This window comes from Nothobranchius furzeri, chromosome 5, assembly GCF_043380555.1.
Source record: "Nothobranchius furzeri strain GRZ-AD chromosome 5, NfurGRZ-RIMD1, whole genome shotgun sequence".
Taxonomy (NCBI): Eukaryota; Metazoa; Chordata; class Actinopteri; order Cyprinodontiformes; family Nothobranchiidae; genus Nothobranchius; species Nothobranchius furzeri.
This window is the reverse complement of record NC_091745.1, coordinates 51,940,628-51,961,844: the sequence shown is the minus strand read 5'-3', so window position 1 is coordinate 51,961,844 and position 21,217 is coordinate 51,940,628. Positions and strand designations below refer to the sequence as shown.

The 21,217-nt window shown below is 43.7% G+C and overlaps 1 protein-coding gene and 1 long non-coding RNA gene across 4 annotated transcripts in view; one reads left to right on the top strand and one right to left on the bottom strand.

Annotated features, from left to right (window-relative positions):
* klhl32 (kelch-like family member 32) overlaps positions 1-21,217 on the bottom strand; it is a 60,394-nt gene that overhangs the window by 22,484 nt on the left and 16,693 nt on the right. For all 3 annotated transcript variants that reach the window (XM_070550915.1, XM_070550914.1, XM_070550913.1), the window contains exons 4-5: positions 20,315-20,422; positions 9,760-9,858 (exon numbers count right to left, since the gene is read on the bottom strand). In XM_070550915.1, coding sequence (XP_070407016.1) covers positions 9,760-9,858; positions 20,315-20,422 — 207 coding nt within the window. The remainder of the gene's footprint in view (positions 1-9,759; positions 9,859-20,314; positions 20,423-21,217) is intronic.
* LOC129160154 (uncharacterized) lies at positions 6,915-7,647 on the top strand. The gene is made up of 2 exons (XR_008561103.2): positions 6,915-7,005; positions 7,501-7,647. It is a non-coding gene; the product is annotated as an uncharacterized lncRNA (long non-coding RNA).

The window sequence follows — 21,217 nt, the reverse complement described above, 5'->3', positions numbered from 1 at the left end:
ATAATTAATGCTTCTCTGGTCTCTGGTCAGGTCCCTGCTTACTTTAATAATGCTGTAATCCACCCGCTTCTTAAAAAACAGAGGCTCGACGCCTCTCTCCATAACAGCTTCAGACCCATCTCCAAACTTCCGTTCATTTTCAAGATCTTGGAAAAGGTTGTGGCTAAACAACTCACAGCTGCTCTTGATGAGCATAACATCTATGATAGCTTCCAGTCAGGTTTTTGTAGAGCTCATTCTACTGAAACAGCTCTTCTTAGGGTCTCTAATGACCTTCTGACTCACAGTGATGCAGGGGACTGTTCTGTTCTGATCCTGCTGGACCTGACTGCAGGGAAAAGTCATGGGCTTGTGACTATAACCTAATTTATGTTACTAGTTTGCAGTGTAACTGCCTTTGCACTTCAATATGCATATTTGTTCATTTAATAAAAAACGGCCACTTTGAGATTTATAACCCATTGTCTTTTTTTAACTATTCAGAAGAGCCCGTCCTTGCAGTCAAAAAAGTAACTAAGTAACTTTTACTCTGACTACATTTGAAATAAGCTACTTTTTACTTTTACTTGAGTACATTTTGAAGCAAGTAATTTTACTTATAATTGAGTAAAATTTCATGAAAGTAATTATACTTGTACTTAAGTACAACATTTTAGTACTCTTTCCACCTCTGGTGTCCAGACATGAAGTTGAAATGGTTATCCATGCCTTTATCTCATCCAGTCTAGATTACTGTAACACACTTTTCACATGTTTTAATAAAAAAAATCCCTTTAGTTGGTCCAGAATTCTGCAGCGAGGCTAAAACTGGAGCAAACAGAAGAGCTCTAACTGAGTCTGTGGTAAACAGTGTTGCCAGATCCAAAATCCCACAATATCGTACAGAGAGGCTTAAATTATCGTTTTTCAGTCCATTTTTTCATACATAAATTTGATAATAACGTTCTATAAATGACTTCTCACTCCAATATAATATAACAAAGAAGGTGTTTTATATTGCCCTGTTTAAATAAACATCTTTAAAACCAGTAATATAATGCTTATAAACGTGCAGAGTGTGTCGGCACCACTCCGACCTCCACGCATTGACACAATATGCACATTTGCGCAGTCCTATTTATTTCATTTCTACATAGGTTAAAAGCACGCAACAAAACATCACAGTAGTGGAAAAATTGACCCAATAAATGACAAAGCAGCCTACTCACCTAGTTGCTGATCTCGATCTCCTCATCTGATTCACTGTCTGTCGCAGCAGAATGCCTTTAATCACCTGTACTAAGTGGTCTGTGCTTCTCATTGCAATGTTGTGCTCGGCTAAAAAGCCACATAGCTTGATTTCAGCGTTTTTCACATCATTTTCAAACTTCTCTTTTTCATTAGTTTGCTGGAGACATTTAGGTATAGATGTCTGGTTTGGCACAATGCAGTTTACCCTTTCTTTGTAGCTCCCTTTGCGTGATTCTTGAGAACGGCGATTTCTGATACCATCTGGATGTTGCAGCAACAACAGAAAGCCTTGGTTTCGTTCCCCCTAACAGGTGCAAGCCATCCTTTGAAAATAGGGTCCAACTCCCACGCAGAACGATAAACTTGTGTCCGGTGTTGCTTTGCTTTACCTTCATCCGTCCCTTCTCTGGTATGTCTTTTAAGATTAGAAGCCATTGTCTCGTCGCTCTGTCATCCTAGATTAGACTTAACTCGGCGCGCTCGCGGGCAAACAGCAAAAACTGGCGGGACACTGCCACATTATATAACCTTACAGTTTCTCGCGAGAGTAGGCCCTATCGATGTGATTGGGCTATTTATTGTACAGACCCAGAGTCAGTTTTTGTAATAGACACAATAGCATAAACCTGTAAGCACTGAGGTGAAATCTGACTTCAGAACAGTTTAAAATTATGTAATTGACTTGGGAAAGCCACAGCAAAAGACAGTGTTACTAGATGCAATGTGAAATTATCATACATTTGAGGATTTTTGAAACTATTGATCGTACATCGTACAGAGCCCAAAATTATGGTACAAATACGTTAATTATCGTACATCTGGCAACACTGGTGGTAAAGCTCCTCCCTATATCACTGAACTGCTGAAGCATTATACTCCAACCTGAGCGCTCAGGTCCACCCACCAGAACATTCTAGAAGTTCCAAAGATCAGATATAAAAGTCGAGGTGATAGCTCCTTCAGGGCTGATGCACTCTGACTTTGGAATACACTTCCTTTATTTTTATGTTGTATTGCTGTCTGGACACCTTACAATAGCAGCTTTTACTTATAATCATTTTTATTAAAGTGTGAATTTTGTAATTGATATTATTTTCTTTTCAAATACTTTTAATCTTTAGTTTTTTTTATCTTTATTCATTTGATATTTAGTTATTATTTTATTATCTTTTGATTTTTATGGAAATAAAGTTTACTTACAAATATCTCACAAACTGAATCCTAATGAAACTTTCAAATGGACGTCTTCCACTTTTGTTGTCAACCAAAATCACGATAACTGCCACAGTTCATTGACCTTAGAACGACACACCAATGGCTACATAAGCCAAACTGAAATACTAAATGTCATGGTCTGCATCTGCCCCCTCCTTTATGTGCCTCCTGGTGTCCTCCATCCCTCTCTAGATTCCCTCTTGTGTCCCTTTGTTCCCCAGCTCCTCTTGTGCTCCACTCCAGGTTCTCCCCTTGTGCTCTCTTAGTGCCCTCATGTGTCCTTGTCTGCATCCCTGTTATGTGTCTTATGTTGTAGCTCTTTGGCGCCCTCATGTGTCCTTTTCTGCGTGTCAGTTTAGTGTCTTATGTTTGTAGTCCTTTAAGTCTATTCCTCCCAGGTCTTGTGTCATCTCATTCATCCCCAGGTCCTCCAGGTCTCATTTACATTCTGTGTCCTTGTAGTCCCCAGCTTCTTTGTCCCCAGCTCAACGTGTGTGTGAGATTCAGTCTCCTGCTCAGTGTTTGTGTGTGTGTGTGTGTGTGTGTGTGTGTGTGTGTGTGTGTGTGTGTGTGTGTGTGTGTGTGTGTGTGTGTGTGTGTGTGTGTGTGTGTGTGTGTGTGTGCTTGTCCATTCCCCTTTCCTGTTTATATATAAGTACATTGGTGTGTGTGTGTGTGTGTGTGTGTGTGTTAGTCCTTCCTGCAGCCTTTAGGTTTAGTTTTGGTGTCTTAGTTTCTTAGGGTTATTTGGCCCTCTGTTTCTGTTTCCCATTTTGATTATTAGGTTCACCTGTCTTCCCTCCAGCTCTCACTTCACACACCTGCTGCCATTTTCCCTGATTGCTCCTCCCAGTGTATTTAAGCCCTGTCTGTCTCTGTGTTCTTGTCGGTCCATTGTTGATTCTGTCAGTTTAGTCCCTCTGTGTTTAACCAGAGTTTCTTGATTCCCAGATAATAATCTGCTCTTTGACCTTTGGGATTTTTGGCTTTTTGGATTTTGACTCCCAGTTTGGATTACCTTGGTTTTTGGCTCACCCACAAAATAAAGACTTTTTATTTAAAATCTTCATCCCTGCCTCCGTGTCATCCTGGGTACTGCATTTTGGGTCCACACCACCGCATCGTGACAGAATGGACCGACCAGAACAGGACCCAGCAGGAACTCCAGGTACACAGGAGATGTTCTATTATGACGGTGATCCAGACCTTTGTATGGGTTTCATTCGGGACTGTGCCCGTTGTTTGGACTTGGAATCTTCAGAGTTCAACAAGGTGTCGTATATGGTGCTCTGGTTGAGGGGTAAAGCCATGCGGTGGGTTGCTGACCGTTTTGACATAGAGGATCTTAAGGCTGTGTCTTTTTGGGACTTTGCTGCATTGCTCCTCCGCACTTTTGGCCGAGATCCTCCTCCACCAGTCGCTGATGCCACCTCAGCATCTCAGATGGGTCACACCGCCACACCCTCACCAGGTCCTGACAGGGCCACCACTTCCTCTCCGATGTGTCACACCGCCACACCCTCACCTGATCCGGACTGCATCAACTCCCCATCTCAGACCATCAGAACCGGATTCTTCATTTCAATCTCTCCTATGCATGTTGATGCCACCTCAGTTTCTCAGATGGAGTACACCACCACACCCTCACCAGGTTCTGACAGCGCCACCACTTCATCTCCGGTGGGCTGTATCACTTCCTCCGCACCTGTTGACTTCACCCCCGCACCTCCTAGGAGTCGTGCTCATCGTAGACGACAACGCCATCACCAGCACTCTCCTGAGGCCAGAGTGGTGCCGCCTATCTCAGAGGCCCCTACTCGGAGACCTGCGTCTGAGTCACACCTCGCCTCAGCGGTGGTCTAAGGGGACGCATCGCACCTCGCCTCAGCGGTGGTCTAAGGGGACGCATTGCACCTCGCCTCAGCGGTGGTCCAAGGGGACGCATTGCACCTCGCCTCAGCGGTGGTCCAAGGGGACGCATCGCACCTCGCCTCAGCGGTGGTCCAAGGGGACGCATCGCACCTCGCCTCAGCGGTGGTCCAAGGGGACGCTTCGCACCTCGCCTCAGCGGTGGTCCAGGTGGACGCATCGCACCTCGCCTCAGCGGTGGTCCAGGTGGACGCATCGCACCTCGCCTCAGCGGTGGTCCAGGTGGACGCATCGCACCTCGCCTCAGCGGTGGTCCAGGTGGACGCATCGCACCTCGCCTCAGCGGTGGTCCAGGTGGACGCATCGCACCTCGCCTCAGCGGTGGTCCAGAAGCGGACGCCACCCGGCTCGAGCCCCGAAGCAGACGTACCCGGCTCGAGCCCCGAAGCAGACGCTCCCACGTCCCCGGGCCCCGAAGCAGACGCTCCCACGTCCCCGGGCCCCGAAGCAGACGCTCCCACGTCCCCGGGCCCCGAAGCAGACGGCGCTCCCTCCGGCTCTGAAGCAGACGGCGCTCCCACGTCCCCGGGCCCCGAAGCAGACGACGCCCTCTCCGGCTCTGAAGCCGACGTGGCCCCCTCCGGCTCTGAAGCCGACGTGGCCCCCTCCGGCTCTGAAGCAGACGGCGCTCCCACGTCCCCGGGCCCCGAAGCCGACGGCGCCCCCTCCGGCTCTGAAGCCGACGGCGCCCCCTCCGGCTCTGAAGCCGACGGCGCCCCCTCCGGCTCTGAAGCCGACGGCACCCCGTTCCCAGAAGCCTCAAGAGTTCCAGTCACCACAAGTTCCCCAGTCTCTGGCCTTCCAGTCACCACAAGTTCCCCAGTCTCTGGCCTTCCAGTCACCACAAGTTCCCCCGTCTCTGGCCTTCCAGTCACCACAAGTTCCCCCGTCTCTGGCCTTCCAGTCTCCACAAGTTCCCCCGTCTCTGGCCTTCCAGTCTCCACAAGTTCCCCCGTCTCTGGCCTTCCAGTCTCCACAAGTTCCCCCGTCTCTGGCCTTCCAGTCTCCACAAGTTCCCCCGTCTCTGGCCTTCCAGTCTCCACAAGTTCCCCCGTCTCTGGCCTTCCAGTCTCCACAAGTCTCTCAGTTTCAAGCCTTCCAGTCTCCACAAGTTCCCCCGTCTCTGGCCTTCCAGTCTCCACAAGTCTCTCAGTTTCAAGCCTTCCAGTCTCCCCGGGCTCTGGAGTTCCTTCCTCGTCATCCTCCTCTAAGACCCCTGTTCCCCGTCACTGGCCCCCTGGGCATCTTTGGTCCCGCCTCCTGATTCCCCGTCGCCGGCCCCCTAGGCTTCCCTCGTCCCGCCTCCTGATTCCCCGTCGCCGGCCCCCTAGGCTTCCCTCGTCCCGCCTCCGGTTTCCCCGTCGCCGGCCTCCCAGGGTCTCCTGTTCCCTCCTCGCCTGCCCCTTTTTGGGTTGTGTTTTGTTTGCTCCCTCCTCTCCCTCCCTCTGGTTGTTTTGTGTCTTGTTTTTGCCTTGTCTTTTGCTTGCGGTGTTTGTCTGTCTTGTGGTCGTCTGGTATCCGCCCTTAGAGGGGGGGGTACTGTCATGGTCTGCATCTGCCCCCTCCTTTATGTGCCTCCTGGTGTCCTCCATCCCTCTCTAGATTCCCTCTTGTGTCCCTTTGTTCCCCAGCTCCTCTTGTGCTCCACTCCAGGTTCTCCCCTTGTGCTCTCTTAGTGCCCTCATGTGTCCTTGTCTGCGTGTCAGTTTAGTGTCTTATGTTTGTAGTCCTTTAAGTCTATTCCTCCCAGGTCTTGTGTCATCTCATTCATCCCCAGGTACTCCAGGTCTCATTTACATTCTGTGTCCTTGTAGTCCCCAGCTCAACGTGTGTGTGTGTGTGTGTGTGTGTGTGTGTGTGTGTGTGTGTGTGTGTGTGTGTGTGTGTGTGTGTGTGTGTGTGTGTGTGTGTGTGTGTGTGTGTGTGTGTGTGTGTGTGTGTGTGTGTGTGTGTGTGTGTGTGTGTGTGTGTGTGTGTGTGTGTGTGTGTGTGTGTGTGTGTGTGTGTGTGTGTGTGTGTGTCCATTCCCCTTTCCTGTTTATATATAAGTACATTGCTGTGTGTGTGTGTTAGTCTTTCCTGCAGCCTTTAGGTTTAGTTTTGGTGTCTTAGTTTCTTAGGGTTATTTGGCCCTCTGTTTCTGTTTCCCATTTTGATTATTAGGTTCACCTGTCTTCCCTCCAGCTCTCACTTCACACACCTGCTGCCATTTTCCCTGATTGCTCCTCCCAGTGTATTTAAGCCCTGTCTGTCTCTGTGTTCTTGTCGGTCCATTAATGTTTGTTGATTCTGTCAGTTTAGTCCCTCTGTGTTTAACCAGAGTTTCTTGATTCCCAGATAATAATCTGCTCTTTGACCTTTGGGATTTTTGGCTTTTTGGATTTTGACTCCCAGTTTGGATTACCTTGGTTTTTGGCTCACCCACAAAATAAAGACTTTTTATTTAAAATCTTCATCCCTGCCTCCGTGTCATCCTGGGTACTGCATTTTGGGTCCACACCACCACATCGTGACACTAAAACCTTATGCAGCAGCAGCTATAAGTCATTCACGACACTTATTCTGACCAGGCTGGACTAGGCTTGGTTACGAGGGCCGATTCTTCCCCGGGCCGCTCTCTGAAGCAAAGAGGTGAGTGAGAGGGTGATGCTACATTGAAATCTATCTGGACAACCTTTTTCACCCCCAGCATGATGCTGTGGAGGCTTTAGCAGCTGCTTCAGTGACAGGATGTTCCATCCAACATCAGGCAGGTAATTCACCCCATCGGTAGTGAAGCTTTACAAGCAAACCATTTAAACTCTCTTTTTGCATTTTTTCTTTGCACTGTAAACATAGTTGTGTAGATTTGATTTAAATACACTTAAATGCATTAAACAGCTTTTTTGTATGTGTTCAAATTTGATGCATGCTGTTATGTTCCTCTATTACCAGTGACAGAGCTTGGTCCGCATGGCCAGCAGTAACTCAGGCTCGTTTCCAGTGAGAGTTGGACTTCACCAAGGCTGCCCTTTATCACCGATTCTGTTCATAACTTTTATGGACTTTTATGAACTTCTAGGCACAGCCAAGGAGATGAGGGAATCCTTTTTGGTGGCCTAATGATTGAGTCTCTGCTTTTTGCAGATGATGTTGGCCTCTTGGCTTAGGCTGCTGCCCCCGCGACATGACTCCAGATAAGCACCCGAAAAATGGATGGATGGATTTGTTGAAGCGTTTTTTTCACTAATTTCACTGATCCCTGTTGGGCATCAATAAATGTGTATCACGAGATGGAATGAAGTGTTATTTTTGAGGTTTGACCAAAGAATCCTAAACGTCTGATCTTTTACAAATTATAATAAAACATAAATGACAGGTAATGTCAGATGAATTTAAGGAACGACATAATGATAACCTCTTTATGTGATATCTGGCATGCAGCCACCAGATGGCACTGTAGAGCTGTCTTACCTGCTCTGTAACAGCAAAGTTAAATGATTAAAAAACCCCTGGATAAGATTTGGAATAATCACAATAAAATGTTGTGTTAGATTTGTAGAGTGTGAAAACATTAAATAAAGTATAGTTTCACACATATTTTATTACAATGAATTTCCTGTGCATTCTGTGCATCAAAGACCTTGAACATCTGCAGTGGCCTCAGCCTGATTTGTTGATTTGCGTCGTGTAACAAAAGCAAACACTAAGTAGGGTGGTCTAATCCTACAAGACATGGACACTCCTTCAAGTTGAAAGAGGAGTATGAATGATGCTATAGTGCCCATGAGCAATGTAATGTTGACCTGCTCTTCTGTGTTCCGCCTGAATGTGAGAAGGAGAAAACTGTTAACACGACTCTTTTTATACTTCTGTTAGTTTTGATATTAAACCATAAGACTATGGTTTCTACTCTTCAGGTGATGAACTTTGTTAATAATTTTGGTTAAAAAATAACAAAGAAATTATTTGAAAATTGTTCTATCTTTACACTAAATAATAAAGTAAACCTTTGAGGAAATTAGTTTGACTTTCATATCTTGTGTAGCTGCTGTTAAACAGTTTACACCATTATTATGTTTTTTTATTAATTATCAAACTGATTTGTAACAGCACCATTTTGGTTTTTATTATTTTGTAATCAGTTTTTTGTTATGCGGTAAGCAAATTAGAAATTGGAGCCATTTCTAGACAACAGCAAAAATCTTTGGCATTGACACTTGAACTAGCTGTAAGCTCATCGGTCTTGCAGAACATCAAACCATTTCTCCAAACTATTTAAAACCTTCATGTTCTGCTGCTGTCATGCGGCTCTGTCTCTGACCACACCCCTTCGTGTTCCTCCTCTGATCCTGGTTTCCACACAGCCGTACCCTCCCCCACCCCGTAGATGCAACAGTCATCTGTAAACGGGCTTAACTCAGTTCTCCACAGTTCACCTACCTGCTCGAGTCTGCTGATAGGCTGGTGGTAAAACCTACTCCTGTGGTGTTTACCTCTGAGGAGAACCATGGAAACCACTCTGGGAGGGTACACCAACCAAATGTTGTTAACCCGGTTGTCCTGAACGTCACAAACTGTGTCCTGTCTGCTACAGACCAGTCACCACACTCAGAGAGCCAATAGCCAAACTGCTCGCTGCATGTTTCATTCCTCCTAGTTACAGAAACTCATTTAAAAAAAAGCTTAAAATCCCTTTAATTGCTAAATAAGATTTCTCAGCTACACTGTTGTTCTGCTGAGCCGTGATACCTTTCTGGAGGGGACCATCAGCTGGCACACAGCAGCCAACCACCGGACATTCTCCCTCTCCTGATATTAATGTTTTACTTTCTTTAACATAGAATCTGCTACTACTAGTTGATTTGTTTTGAGTGTGTGTGTGTGTGCGCGCGCATGCATATGCATGCGTGTGTGTGTGCGTATGCACATCTGCTATGTCTTCTCAAATCCCCAGCGAGTCGTGGTGGATGGCTGCTCATACTGAGACAGGTTCTATTGGAGGTTACTTCCTGTTGTAGGGGAGTTTTCCTCTCCGCTGGCGCCACATGCTTGATTAGTATGGGGACCATGATGGGGACTGATGTAAAAACACTGACACTAGTCAGTGACTCCTCAATAATATCTGCTGGGTTTTCTTACATAGGAAACTGAACTAACTAGCTTTTATGATTTTGCGATATACAAATGAACTAAACTGAAATTAAATTGAATACTGGACTGATGGACCAGACCACTTTACCTTATGGCGGCTGAATCCCAAGGATGTAACTTCTGGAATCTGGTTAAGTTTTAAAGTGTGAATTAGGTTTAGGTTAGAGCGGATTTAGCCCGATTTTGGATCATAAACTGTCCAGGATGAATGGAAGTCAATGCAAACTCCAAGCTGTGAGGATGTGGGCGTACCTGTATGAGGTAATGTGAGCAGAGGCTGAGGAGCTCCAGCAGCTGAAGGTGGCTTCCTGCAGACAGGACATCCTGGATGATCGCTGGCTCCAGCAGGATCTGACCACAGAGCATAAAAAAGGGTGATTAACATCTAAATTTCCCTTTGGTGTAATTAAAGGTCATTTTCAGACACTGTTGGCTATTTTGAGTTTGGAAAGTACAGGTGTAATAATAAGGGATGGTTTCCACTTTAAAATGCAGCCTTAGCCTTCCCTATTATGTCATTAAGGGTCCTGTTAAGTCAAAATATCTGCCATGAATTCAATATTTTCTTTATATTCTCAAGATTATTAAAATTAACCCTTGAATTATTTACTTGAAAATCACTGTATCCAGATAAACTCAGATACGATCAAATGAAACTAAGTGGAAAATCTCATTTATGCAGATCTAAATGGCACCATTACCCCTAACTGGAGTTTTCATAGCATCTCGTAGCACTCATTACAGAAGCATTATGTGTTAAGTCTGCATCCTCCACTCAGCTCATATAAACAGCTAACTATTCAGCATGAACCACTGGCTGGAGCATCCCTGCGCGAATGTGAACAGCACTTTTACTTTGTACCACGCAGCTTGACCGTTTGTTATTGTGTTTATATTCAGAAACGGGATTTTATTTTGACCTAAATGCTGATAAACTCAAAGAGGCATAAAGTTTCAGAGTAAAGGTCATCTCACAAGACTGAAAGTACTCAAATATTCCATTAATCACTGGAATAATAACCCAAACATGTCACCTCTCACACTATGGATTAATCTAATCCAGATATTTTTTGAAGTCAGGAGCCAACCTTTGATAATCCATCCGGCAGCACTGCCCTACATAGCCACAAAACCGTGACTGCATCAGCAGTGAGAGTGAGAAAAATGACTTCATCGTTTGTCGCCCACATCTCTCAGAGATGCTGAAATGGTAGAAAACTGAATGCTGTTCAGCAGGACTCATGGGTGTCGTGTTTTACTGCTGATTCCTGCTCATTATTTATTAATTCTGAAGCAGATCAAACAGATCTGAACACAAATGCTCTGCCTCTTCTTCTGTCCACACATTTAGAAGTGAGGAAAACTGTCATCAGCATGAAAATTAGACATGCAGCAAAATGCCAGTCATTGTGATTGGCTGATATTCCGTTTTTAATCAGTGATCAGCCAGTCTGAAACTCAAAAATTACACTATTCTCCTGGTCCTTGAACCTTGTACATCCATAAGCTCTAACAAAAAAAATCCTACATGTGGAAGTTTAAAAGACATATTCTGTTACAGTATAATAGTTATTTCAGATAAATCAATATGAGCTGGAGCATAGTATCAGTCATCAATGCCAGAATTAAAGCACAAATATGATATTTTATGTTTAAGCTAAGAGTGTATGAATGCATTACAGTGATTTATTGAAACTGGGTGGCTACGTTCTATGAAAACATATCAAAGCAGAAAGGAAAATCCATGAAAGACTTTCAGATAACATTTCATCTCCTCTGTCTGCAATTAGCTGCATCTGCACATTTCCATTTATCACAGCATGGTTTCCTGGCAGGCCTGGGCAGTCGTCCAGTTAACCACAGGCTCCATATGAGCTCCATAAGCTAACATATTCACAGAGACTGCAGTAATAAAAGGGTCTTTGATTCGGTTTGCAGGAATTATTCATCCTGTGTCTGGAGAAAAAACAAACAGAAAATCTCTGATCACCTAGAGTGGTATGAAGGAGGATTGGCCCCCTTACAGATTTCTCCAGTTTTAAATTACATGTAAATTCTTGAGATCTGCTAACAAATTTCAGGCTAAATTAATCTGAGTAAATAGAAAATGAAAGTCTTAAATGATAACCCCATGTGAAAAAGAATTAGTCGTCCTTGTTAAACCATAAATTAACTGTGATTTACCACATTATTAATAAAGTGGAGTTCAGTTCCACCTGCCACGGCGCGCCCAGTGCTGATTACTGCAAGATCTGTAGAAATAAATCCTTTTAGAACCTGACAAGATGAAGTAGCCTTAGAGATCCCCTAAAACAACACCTCGCCTAGGTTTAAAGAATCTCAAGAGCAAAAGATGCCGTCCATCCACCCATTCTCTTCCACGTATCCAGAGTCGGGTTGCGGGGGTAGCAGCCTAAGCAGAGAGACCCGGGCTTCCCTCCCCCCAGCCACATGGGCCAGCTCCTCCAGGGGAATCCAAAGGTGTTCCCTAGCCAGCCAAGAAACATAGTCCCTCCAGTGTGTCCGGGTTTATTGTTGGGTCTCCTCCCAGTCAGACATGCCCGGAAAACCTCACCAGGGAGGCATCCAGGAAGCCACCTCAACAGCAGATCTACAAACGAACCCAGAACATCTAACACAGTTCAGGTTAGGATCAGAGGTTATTATTCAACAAAAAGTGATACCATAATGTGGCAAGGTGGAGAAATGAGGGCTCGGGCGGTATTCAATTCCCAGACCTCTGGGTGAGAGTCACACGAGCTAACCAGTCAGCCAAAGGGATATCCCTGTGGCCAAGTAGCCAGGGCGCATGATCAATCGGGATACAGTGACAGGACGCTCACCCTGTTACATCAACATAGGGGCTGCATGAGAAAAGGCATGCTTCCCCCGTGATTTGTAGCGAACTTTTGGGACAACCAGCAGCAGGTCATCGGCTGATCGAAGGGGACGCATGGGTACATATGGAGACAGCAAATATGCCAGATGAAGATGGGCAGTTCAAAGTCCTGAATACATTTAGCAAAATTTTGAAATTAATCCTAAATTTTACTGGGAGCCAGTGTAAATCAGCGAGAATTGGAGTGATGTGCATGCGTCTGTCTGTATTATTTTAAAATCTGGCTGCAGCATTTTGAACTTTCTGTAGTCTGCCTAAGGTGGATGCATTAATCCCAATCAGCACAGAATTGGCGAAATCCAGATGGGAAGTAATGAACGCATGAATGACATTCAAGGTGCGGTTTGAGGATGGGTTGAAGGCCTGTGATGCACCACAGTTGGAAAAAGCAGGACCTGACAGTGGTGTTGATTTGTGAAGTCATTGAGAGGTCAGCATCGGGTTTAACTGCAAGAGGAGAGGCATTCTGACAAAACAGAAGTCGAGTGTTGTTGACTGAGTCTAAGGTAAATTTGGCAATCATCAGCATAGAAGTGGTAGCTGACCCATGCCTGGCTAGAATCTTTCTGAAACGGAGCGTGTAGATGGAAAATAGGAGAGGACCCAGGATAGAGCCCTGAGCCACTCCCCATGGAAGTGGGACATTGGGAGAGGTGCAGTCTCTAATATGGACACTAAAACACTGATCAGTGAGGTAAGATTTCAACTAGGCCAGGGCAGTACCAGTCACACCCACCCATGATTCAAGTCTGTGAAGTAGGATGAGGTCTACAGTGTAGAATGCTGCAGTCAGGTCAAGTAACAGTAACAAGACATGGGAGCCAGAGTCAGTTAGAATCAGGACATCATTGAGAACCTGAACATGGGCTGATTCTGTGCTGTAATTTGGTCTGAAGTCTGACTGATGCCCATTGTCATCAAAGTGAGAAGTGAGCTTGTGGTTTCTTGTGGAGGTGGTTTCTTTAATAGAGGTTGAACTACTGCATTTTTAAATGCAGCAGACAACACACCAGAGGAGAAGATGGAATTAGCAAAGTCCCAAACAGCAGGGGACAACACTGGAAGACATCACATAGTAGTTTTGGGGGAAGGCAATCCTCTGGAGAGCCTGAGGGCTTCATAGTCAAAATTAAATCAACCATAGCAGAGAGTGACACCTGATTAAAAAAGGAAAATAGGGGTGAGCAATGAAACTCCTCACAGGAAATTGGACCCGAGTGAAGGAAGCTGAATCTGATATTCTGGATTTTGTGCAGGAAAAAAAATTGAAACTCACTGCAGAGAGCCAGCCCCTGTAGGGGAGAGGGGGTAGGATCATCTTTGAGGGAGAGTGCAGAGTTGAGAATACTGTACAGTTTCTTTTGATCGTTATATGCCTAGTGATCTGTATAATATCTCATTTCCAGCTGAGCAGACCACTTTCTGATGGTGGGACAAAGAATGCTTGAATCTCCATGGGAGTGTTTAGGTCCAAAGCCTCTTCCTATTAAAAACAAAACCCGTTTCACATTTGTCCAAAAAAAAACATCTCCATGATCCTCAAGACTTTAGGGAAAAATTATTTGGGCTGATGAAACAAAGCAGAATCTTCTGAAAGGTGTGCCAACAGTCAGACATGGTGGGACTGATTTGCTGCTTTAGGTCCACGGGCCGTAACTGATGAAACCATGAATTCTGCTCTAGAGCGTCTGATCTATTAACTTAAGCAGGCTGTTCCTGCTGGAAAACCCTTCAATGTGTTTTAAAATGGCCATACACTCAGTTTTATTTCCTGATGAATCTGCTGTGGTCTCAAAAGCCCTGGTGCTCCTGTTTCAAGATGTAGAAGTTAGCAGGAGAGGCGACTGAAAATGTCTGGAATTGGATTCTTGGAGTGCAAACGTCATGCCTCTGATTGGCTTACAGCAACACCACTCTTCCGTTGCCTTTGTTCGCTCTAAAAAATGCAACATTGATGTTTTATCTCCACATAAAACAAAAGCCTGAATGTATTTCACCATGTTGTGGAGTTGCTAATGCTAACACTTTGCTTCTATTTGCCTGGTCGTGAGCCAAGATGGATGAGTCCATGAAAGCTATTTTACAGTGTGACATAGATCTGCTTAGCTTTTTCTGACCCGAGTGTTTTCCTATTAATTTTCTTTTGGCGGCTAAAGCCGGAAATAGGGGTGGGAGGCTATTATCATGTTCTGCCTGCATGTGAAACTCAGAGTGAATCAGCGCTGGACTGACCATAGGGCATAGCGGGCAACTGCCCGCTGGGCCGACCCTTTCATCTTTTATGGGCCGGTGTCTGTTTTTTTTTTTTTTTCCTCTGGCCTCTTGTTGTTGCGGACAACTTGTCCGCGCCGCCCCACGCGACGCCTCGTAAAAGTTGGTGGATTGGCCAATTGGTAATAATACACTCTGGGCTGGACCAATAGCCAGAGGTCTGATGCACCCGCCAGTTGTTTGTGAATCTCAGTAAACAGACAGACGAGCTTTACAAAATGGAGAACAAAAAACGGAAAGGAGGAGCGGAGAAAATTCGACTAAAAAAGAAACTGGCCCTTCAGGCTGATGCTGGCACATGTGTTAAAATCTCACAGTTGTTTGGTAGTGAAGGTTCAAGTAAGATCAATTTAGGAAGTGATGGAGCCTCAGCCCAGCGACAGGTTGGAGAAGAAAAGAGGGAGGAGGAGGAGAAACCCGAGCCGGTGTTGTGCCATAAATTGACTCGCTGCCAAAAAATGATTAGCCACCGCGGGATCGCGCACGGTTAGGTAATTGCATTTCTAGACAAAATTCCCCAGGATTTCGCCCTAAAACTCGGCAAATCTAGCAATATGGACATTCAGAACGCAAAGATAACCTCTTCCGGTACTTAAACAGATGTTTATCGCGGATATTAGTGTGGCAGTGTTTGTGGCACCCTGCGCGGGAGCACGAGGACGTGCTTGTGGAAAGAGGGAGGAAGATGTGGCAGTGTGAGCGTCCTGTCACAATGTCCCGATTGATCATGCGCCCTGGCTACTGGGCTAAGGAGATGCCTCTTTGGCTGACTGGTTAGAGTGTATGACTCTCACCCGGGAGTCTGGGGAACGAATCCCGCCCGGGCACTCCTTTCTGCATCTTGCCACATTAGTTTTTCCAGTTCGGAAGTTGTTTTAAGTGTTGCTATTTGTCTTAAACGTTCACAATGAGGATATATTAATCCTTTTTGCAATATTTGCGATTGAAAGATGGTTTGTGCCACAAACTTTGTGGTAAGAACTGGCTTTCTTTATGTTACAGCCTTGATACTAAAAAAATAAGTAAACAATGTAAAATGGTACCCTGTATTGAATGTAAACGTTGTATAAATGGAAATAAACAATTCTCCAGCGATTTAATTTTTTCCCCTTCCTTTCTTTAGTCCACTTGACATGGAGCCACAGTTAACTAGTTTGGGGCACATTTTTACTTGAAAAAAAGTATTTAAAATGATCAAACTTTGGCTTTAATAACACTGTGTAAGTTGCTATCTATACATTACGTTGCTCTATTAAAAAGTAACAAGATAAAAGCACTTCAGCACATAAAATTAAGATTGTCACTTGCCAAATAGACTACACCCTCCCGTTTACCTATAAGAAATGCCTCAAAATATCTTTAAATTCTTTATTGATGATTTAATTGTAGACAACTAAAATGGCATTTTACTTGCCAAAAAGTGATTGAATCGCTAAGATTTTCATGGAGGCTAAAATTGACCAAATAAGGGTTTTATGTATTATCTGTTGATGTTACTGTACTCATACTGCCTACTGTATCATCAAAAACACCCCAAAAATGGCACAGAAAAAAAGAAAAAAAAAGAAGATAATTTCCCTTGCCAAAAATTGATTACAGTGTCCTGGTCACGTGTAAAGGGTTACATTTACCTAAATATTACTTTATTTATTATCTCTTGATGTTATTAGTGCCATCACAGGATGCTGGGTGTCTTTCACATTCATAAACACCTCAAAAATGGCAACAAATGATCATTTCCCTTGCCAAAAATTGATTACAGTGTCCTGGTCACGTGTAAAGGGTTAAATTGACCTAAATATTACCTTATTTATTACTCTTGATGTTATTAGTGCCATCACAGGATGCTGGGTGTCTTCCACATTCATAAACACCTCAAAAATGGCAACAAATGATAATTTCCCTTGCCAAAAATTGATCACAGAGTCCTGGTCACCCATAAAGGCTTAAATTGGCATAAATATTACTTCATTTATTATGATGCTGGGTGTGTTCCACAATCATATTCGAATAAACATGAAAATATTCCGTCCGAATGTCTGTTTCTTGTTATAAATATAACAGCTAGAAGGATTTACAGTTAAAATAGGAGAAACACGTGACTCCCCAGGAAGGGTCGTAACACCACTTGCCTCATGCACATAAGTGACCAAAACAAAGCAGCATGGAGACACTCCGTCTCCAACCACCTCTCAGGCAGCAGCCTGCACTCCCAAGTTCTACACGTCACCAGAACATAAACAACTGCAACACAATAAAAGCAGTGTTATACAAAATGGAAGGCCTGTAGTGTTTATTCTCTTACAGTAACAACTTATCAATTTTTTTGAGGAATTTATTTGAGAATTTTTTGGTTTTTATTAATTGTGCAATAGAAAAGTAATCACTAGATTAATCATCTAAATAGTCATTAGAATAGTCGACTATTCGATAAAATAATCGTCAGAATAATCATTTAAAAAATAATCAGTTACCCCCAACCCTACTTTTTAGAATACCAGGATAGGAAGGATGGTGTAGGTTTACGTTTATTAGATTGATACATAAATACTACCAATAACGTTGGTGTGTGTCAGAAACAGCGTAAGGCTTAATGTCTTTTCCAAAAAAAACAGGTGATGGGCCGGTCTCCAGTTAAAATGCCCGGGCTGAATTTTTGTCCCAGTCCAGCCCTGGAGTGAATGATCATATTTTAACAAGCATTACACATCTCAGTGAATCCCCTCTTCAAATTCCTCTACAGTGAAGTGAGAGGCTCATTGCTATTTATCATTAACACTTGGTTATAGTTGTTACCCTCTTCCTAGATTTAGGAAGCAACTACTTTTTCCACACAAGAACAGGGTGGTTGGATAGCTTTGCTCAACTGTATAAATGAAATTATCAATCAAAAACTACATTTTGGATTTATTATGAATTTCTTTGTCTGATACTTGTTTGCTGATCTGAAACATCTAGATGTGAGAACAACAACAAAACAAACAAAACCAGAACAAGTATGTAAAGGGACAAATACTCTTCAAAACCACTGCATCATAAACTAAATCATCTATAGCACTGTGTAAATCAGAAATGCCAAACCCTAAATTTTCTTGCACTTAATCAGCTTCCCGTCAGGATGATGCAGCAGCAGCAGTAGCTATGATTATGAAATAATGACTGTAGTAACCGTAGGTGAAGGCTCTTCATACCCTGCTCAAACACTCTTCACTCCAGAGGCCCACTTCAGCTGGACCACTTCAGCCTCACACAGCAGAAGTCAGTTTTGTAACACGGCGCCTTAGTGTGGGAGTGCACTTAGCTCTTGCGTAACCTGACATGTTTTATGCTCAGCACTTGTGAACTTTGCCTGCATGAGAAAATAAAATAAAACCATTATTTGGCGCAATATCTGTTGGAGGTTTTGTTCAGTGGACCTGTTCACACTTCTTCTCAGAAAAATGTTTGTGGGACCTCAGGTGTCGTGTACGAAAACAACCTGAAAAGTTCTTGTGGTCTTGAAGTACTTGGAAAGAGTCCGGTGAAGTTCCTCAATCACTCTGTGACAGCATCTGCTTGCTAACCCTGCTGGTCTGTGACTGAAGGTTTTTAGTAGGTCATTATTTACAGTGTGGGGATAAGCATATTGCCCTCATCTCATCCGCTATCATCTCCCCTAGTCAGACAGGAGCAGAGCCAGCCAAAGCTGGTCGGCTTGCAAGCCCGTGGCTGACCTACTTACCATTCGCTCTTTGCTCATTTTCACTGTGGGAATAAAATTAGGAGTCATTACTAAGTTCTCAGCCTCGCACTATGCCATAAGTCAAAAGGCAGGATGTTGGAGTGAAAATCAGAGGCACAAAACAAGGTCAAGCAAGCAAAGTTATTAGAAGTGATTATAGTAGTCTTTGTGAGGAAGAGCAAGCCTCTTAGCTGTCTTGCAGCTTCTGAACAGAAATCTAACGCTGTTCTCTCTTAAACTTTCTTTAAAACATTTATTTTGATCATGTCCAACAAAGTCAAATCTGATAAAAAGTTGGTGCACATGGGAGCCAGTTACAAAGACACGATGCAGAATTATTTTTGATTGTTCTAGATGCAACACTGCCTTGTTATGTTCTCCTGTTATGCCTTCAAAAAGAGCCGTTCCCGTTAGGCTTTTGAAATTCTATCATTATAACCTTTGAAATTTAACACTCCAACTGAGGCCTCTAAAGGCAGAGATTACTGCACCTGCTTTCTATACATGAATTACTCAAAGCTTGTTGCTGTCTTGACCTCAGAATTAACTTATTGGCACATCAACTCTTGCAAAATTGAAATCTGGTGATACACACGAGTTCAAACTTTGAGTGCATTTAACACAATCCAGCCTGATGTACTTTGCCAGAAACTCCAGAAGACACAGGTGGGGGCCTCAACTATCACCTGGATTAAAGACTAACTGACAAACAGACCACAGTTTGTGAGGCTGAAGAACTGCGCATCAAACCAGGCGATCAGTAACATTGGAGCACCACAGGGGACTGTACTCTCACCATTCCTTTTCACCCTGTACACCTCAGACTTCCAGTACAAATCGGAGACCTGTCATCTACAGAAATACTCAGATGACTCTGCAGTTGTCGGGTGTATCAGAGATGGACAGGAAGCTGAGTACAGAGAGCTGGTGGAGCACTTTGTGGCATGGTGTGGAAACAGTCATCTGACCTTGAACGTGAACAAAACAAAGGAGAAGATTTTAGACTTCAGAAGAAACAGGGTGGAGTCAACCACTGTTTCCATCATGGGAGAAGAAGTGGAGGTGGTTGAGGAATACAAATACCTTGGAGTTCACCTGGACAACAGACTGGACTGGAGAAAGAACAGCGAAGCTGTTTACAAGAAGGGACACAGCAGACTGCACTTCTTGAGGATGCTTAGGTCCTTCAATGTCTGTAGCAAGATGCTGCAGATCTTCTACAAGTCTGTTGTTGAGAGTGTAATCTTTTCAGCCATCATCTGCTGGGGTAGCAGCATCAGAAGCAGGGACCTGAAAAGGCTCAACAGCCTAATAAAAAAGGCTGGTTCTGTTCTGGGGACGACTGTGGAACCACTGGAGGAGATAATGCAAAGAAGGATTCTCCAGAGAATCAAGAAAATGATGGAAAACCCTGAGCATTCTCTTCACAAGACTGTCTGACAACGGAAGAGTGTCTTCAGTCAGAGGCTTCTTCAGTTTTGCCGCAACACTGACCGCTACTGGAGATCCTTCCTGCCAACAGCCATTGTAATATACAATAACTCTTTGATGATTTGATTATTATTATTATTCTGAGCTACTACAGCTATCAATTTCCCTCTGGAATTAATAAAGTATTTTTTAATTGAATTGAATTGAAATCAAAAAATTTCCTTTTATGATACACATATACAATGCTTGCATGGAAATGTATGCACTATGTAAAAAATTGCTTCCTGAGTCTTTAAAAAAATCAAAATGTTAGAATAGGTCTTGACATGGACCAAAATAATAGCAGCTGTTTTGTTTATGATTTAATCAACAAGTGATGACACTGGCGTGATGTCTATCTGATTGACTCCCCTAATAAAACAAAGAAAGTCTGCAGGGACAGTGATCTTCTCTTTGTCTCTTCACCTGAGATGGATTGTGCTCACCTGTCCAGTGTAGGCAAAATCCAAAGCGCACTTTAGTCCAATGCTGGTCACTCCTTGTAGAGTCACTTCGTCTGCCTCGCTCTCCAGCATGCTCAGGCTGAACATGGCCTGATGGACACACAAACACACTGCAGTCAGCTCAAAGTGTCACTGCATCACATGATCATACAGAAGTGTCAGAACATGTCATGAGTAGAACATTTCCCAAGACACTGTGAAGAGTACAAGCCTAAAATTACAACATTTTAGTCTCTTACTGACAGCAATGGAGGCAGACAGGAATGTAAAACAGGGTCCACACAAACAGCTATTGTATGAAAACTAAAGGTGGGACTAAATGTTGAAATCTGAGCAGCACAAGGCTCTGACAGTCACATGTGTGATATTTATGGTTTCTATGGTTTAATTTAAATGATCTGACTCACCACTCACCACTCTAAAGGGAAAAGAGAGCAGAAATATTGAATTTTGATTCATAATTTGAGTTAGGACTTTAAACATCATGGGACTAGAAAAGGTTTGTTTGAAAAAAGGGTGAACGTTTAGGCAGATAGACATAATCTGTTGGTGAACATTCAACATAAACCCCAAATGTCAGATAGGGGTGGAGTTTTCTCATCTTTTTCACTAAAATGTCTTGTTTTTTAATGAGTTTGTCTACGGTGTTAGACCAACCTCAATGTATTAATCACCAGAGGTGTGGAATCGAGTCATGTGACTTGGACTCGAGCCAGACTCGAGTCATTTTAATGATTTCTGACTTGACTTGATAAAATCTATAAAGACTTACAACTTGACTCGGACTTGAAGGCCAATGACTTGCGACCTGAATTGACTTGCATCTGTTAACTTAATGATGACTTGAGCATATTTGATGTTTTAGCACAAAAGTGGCATGACATG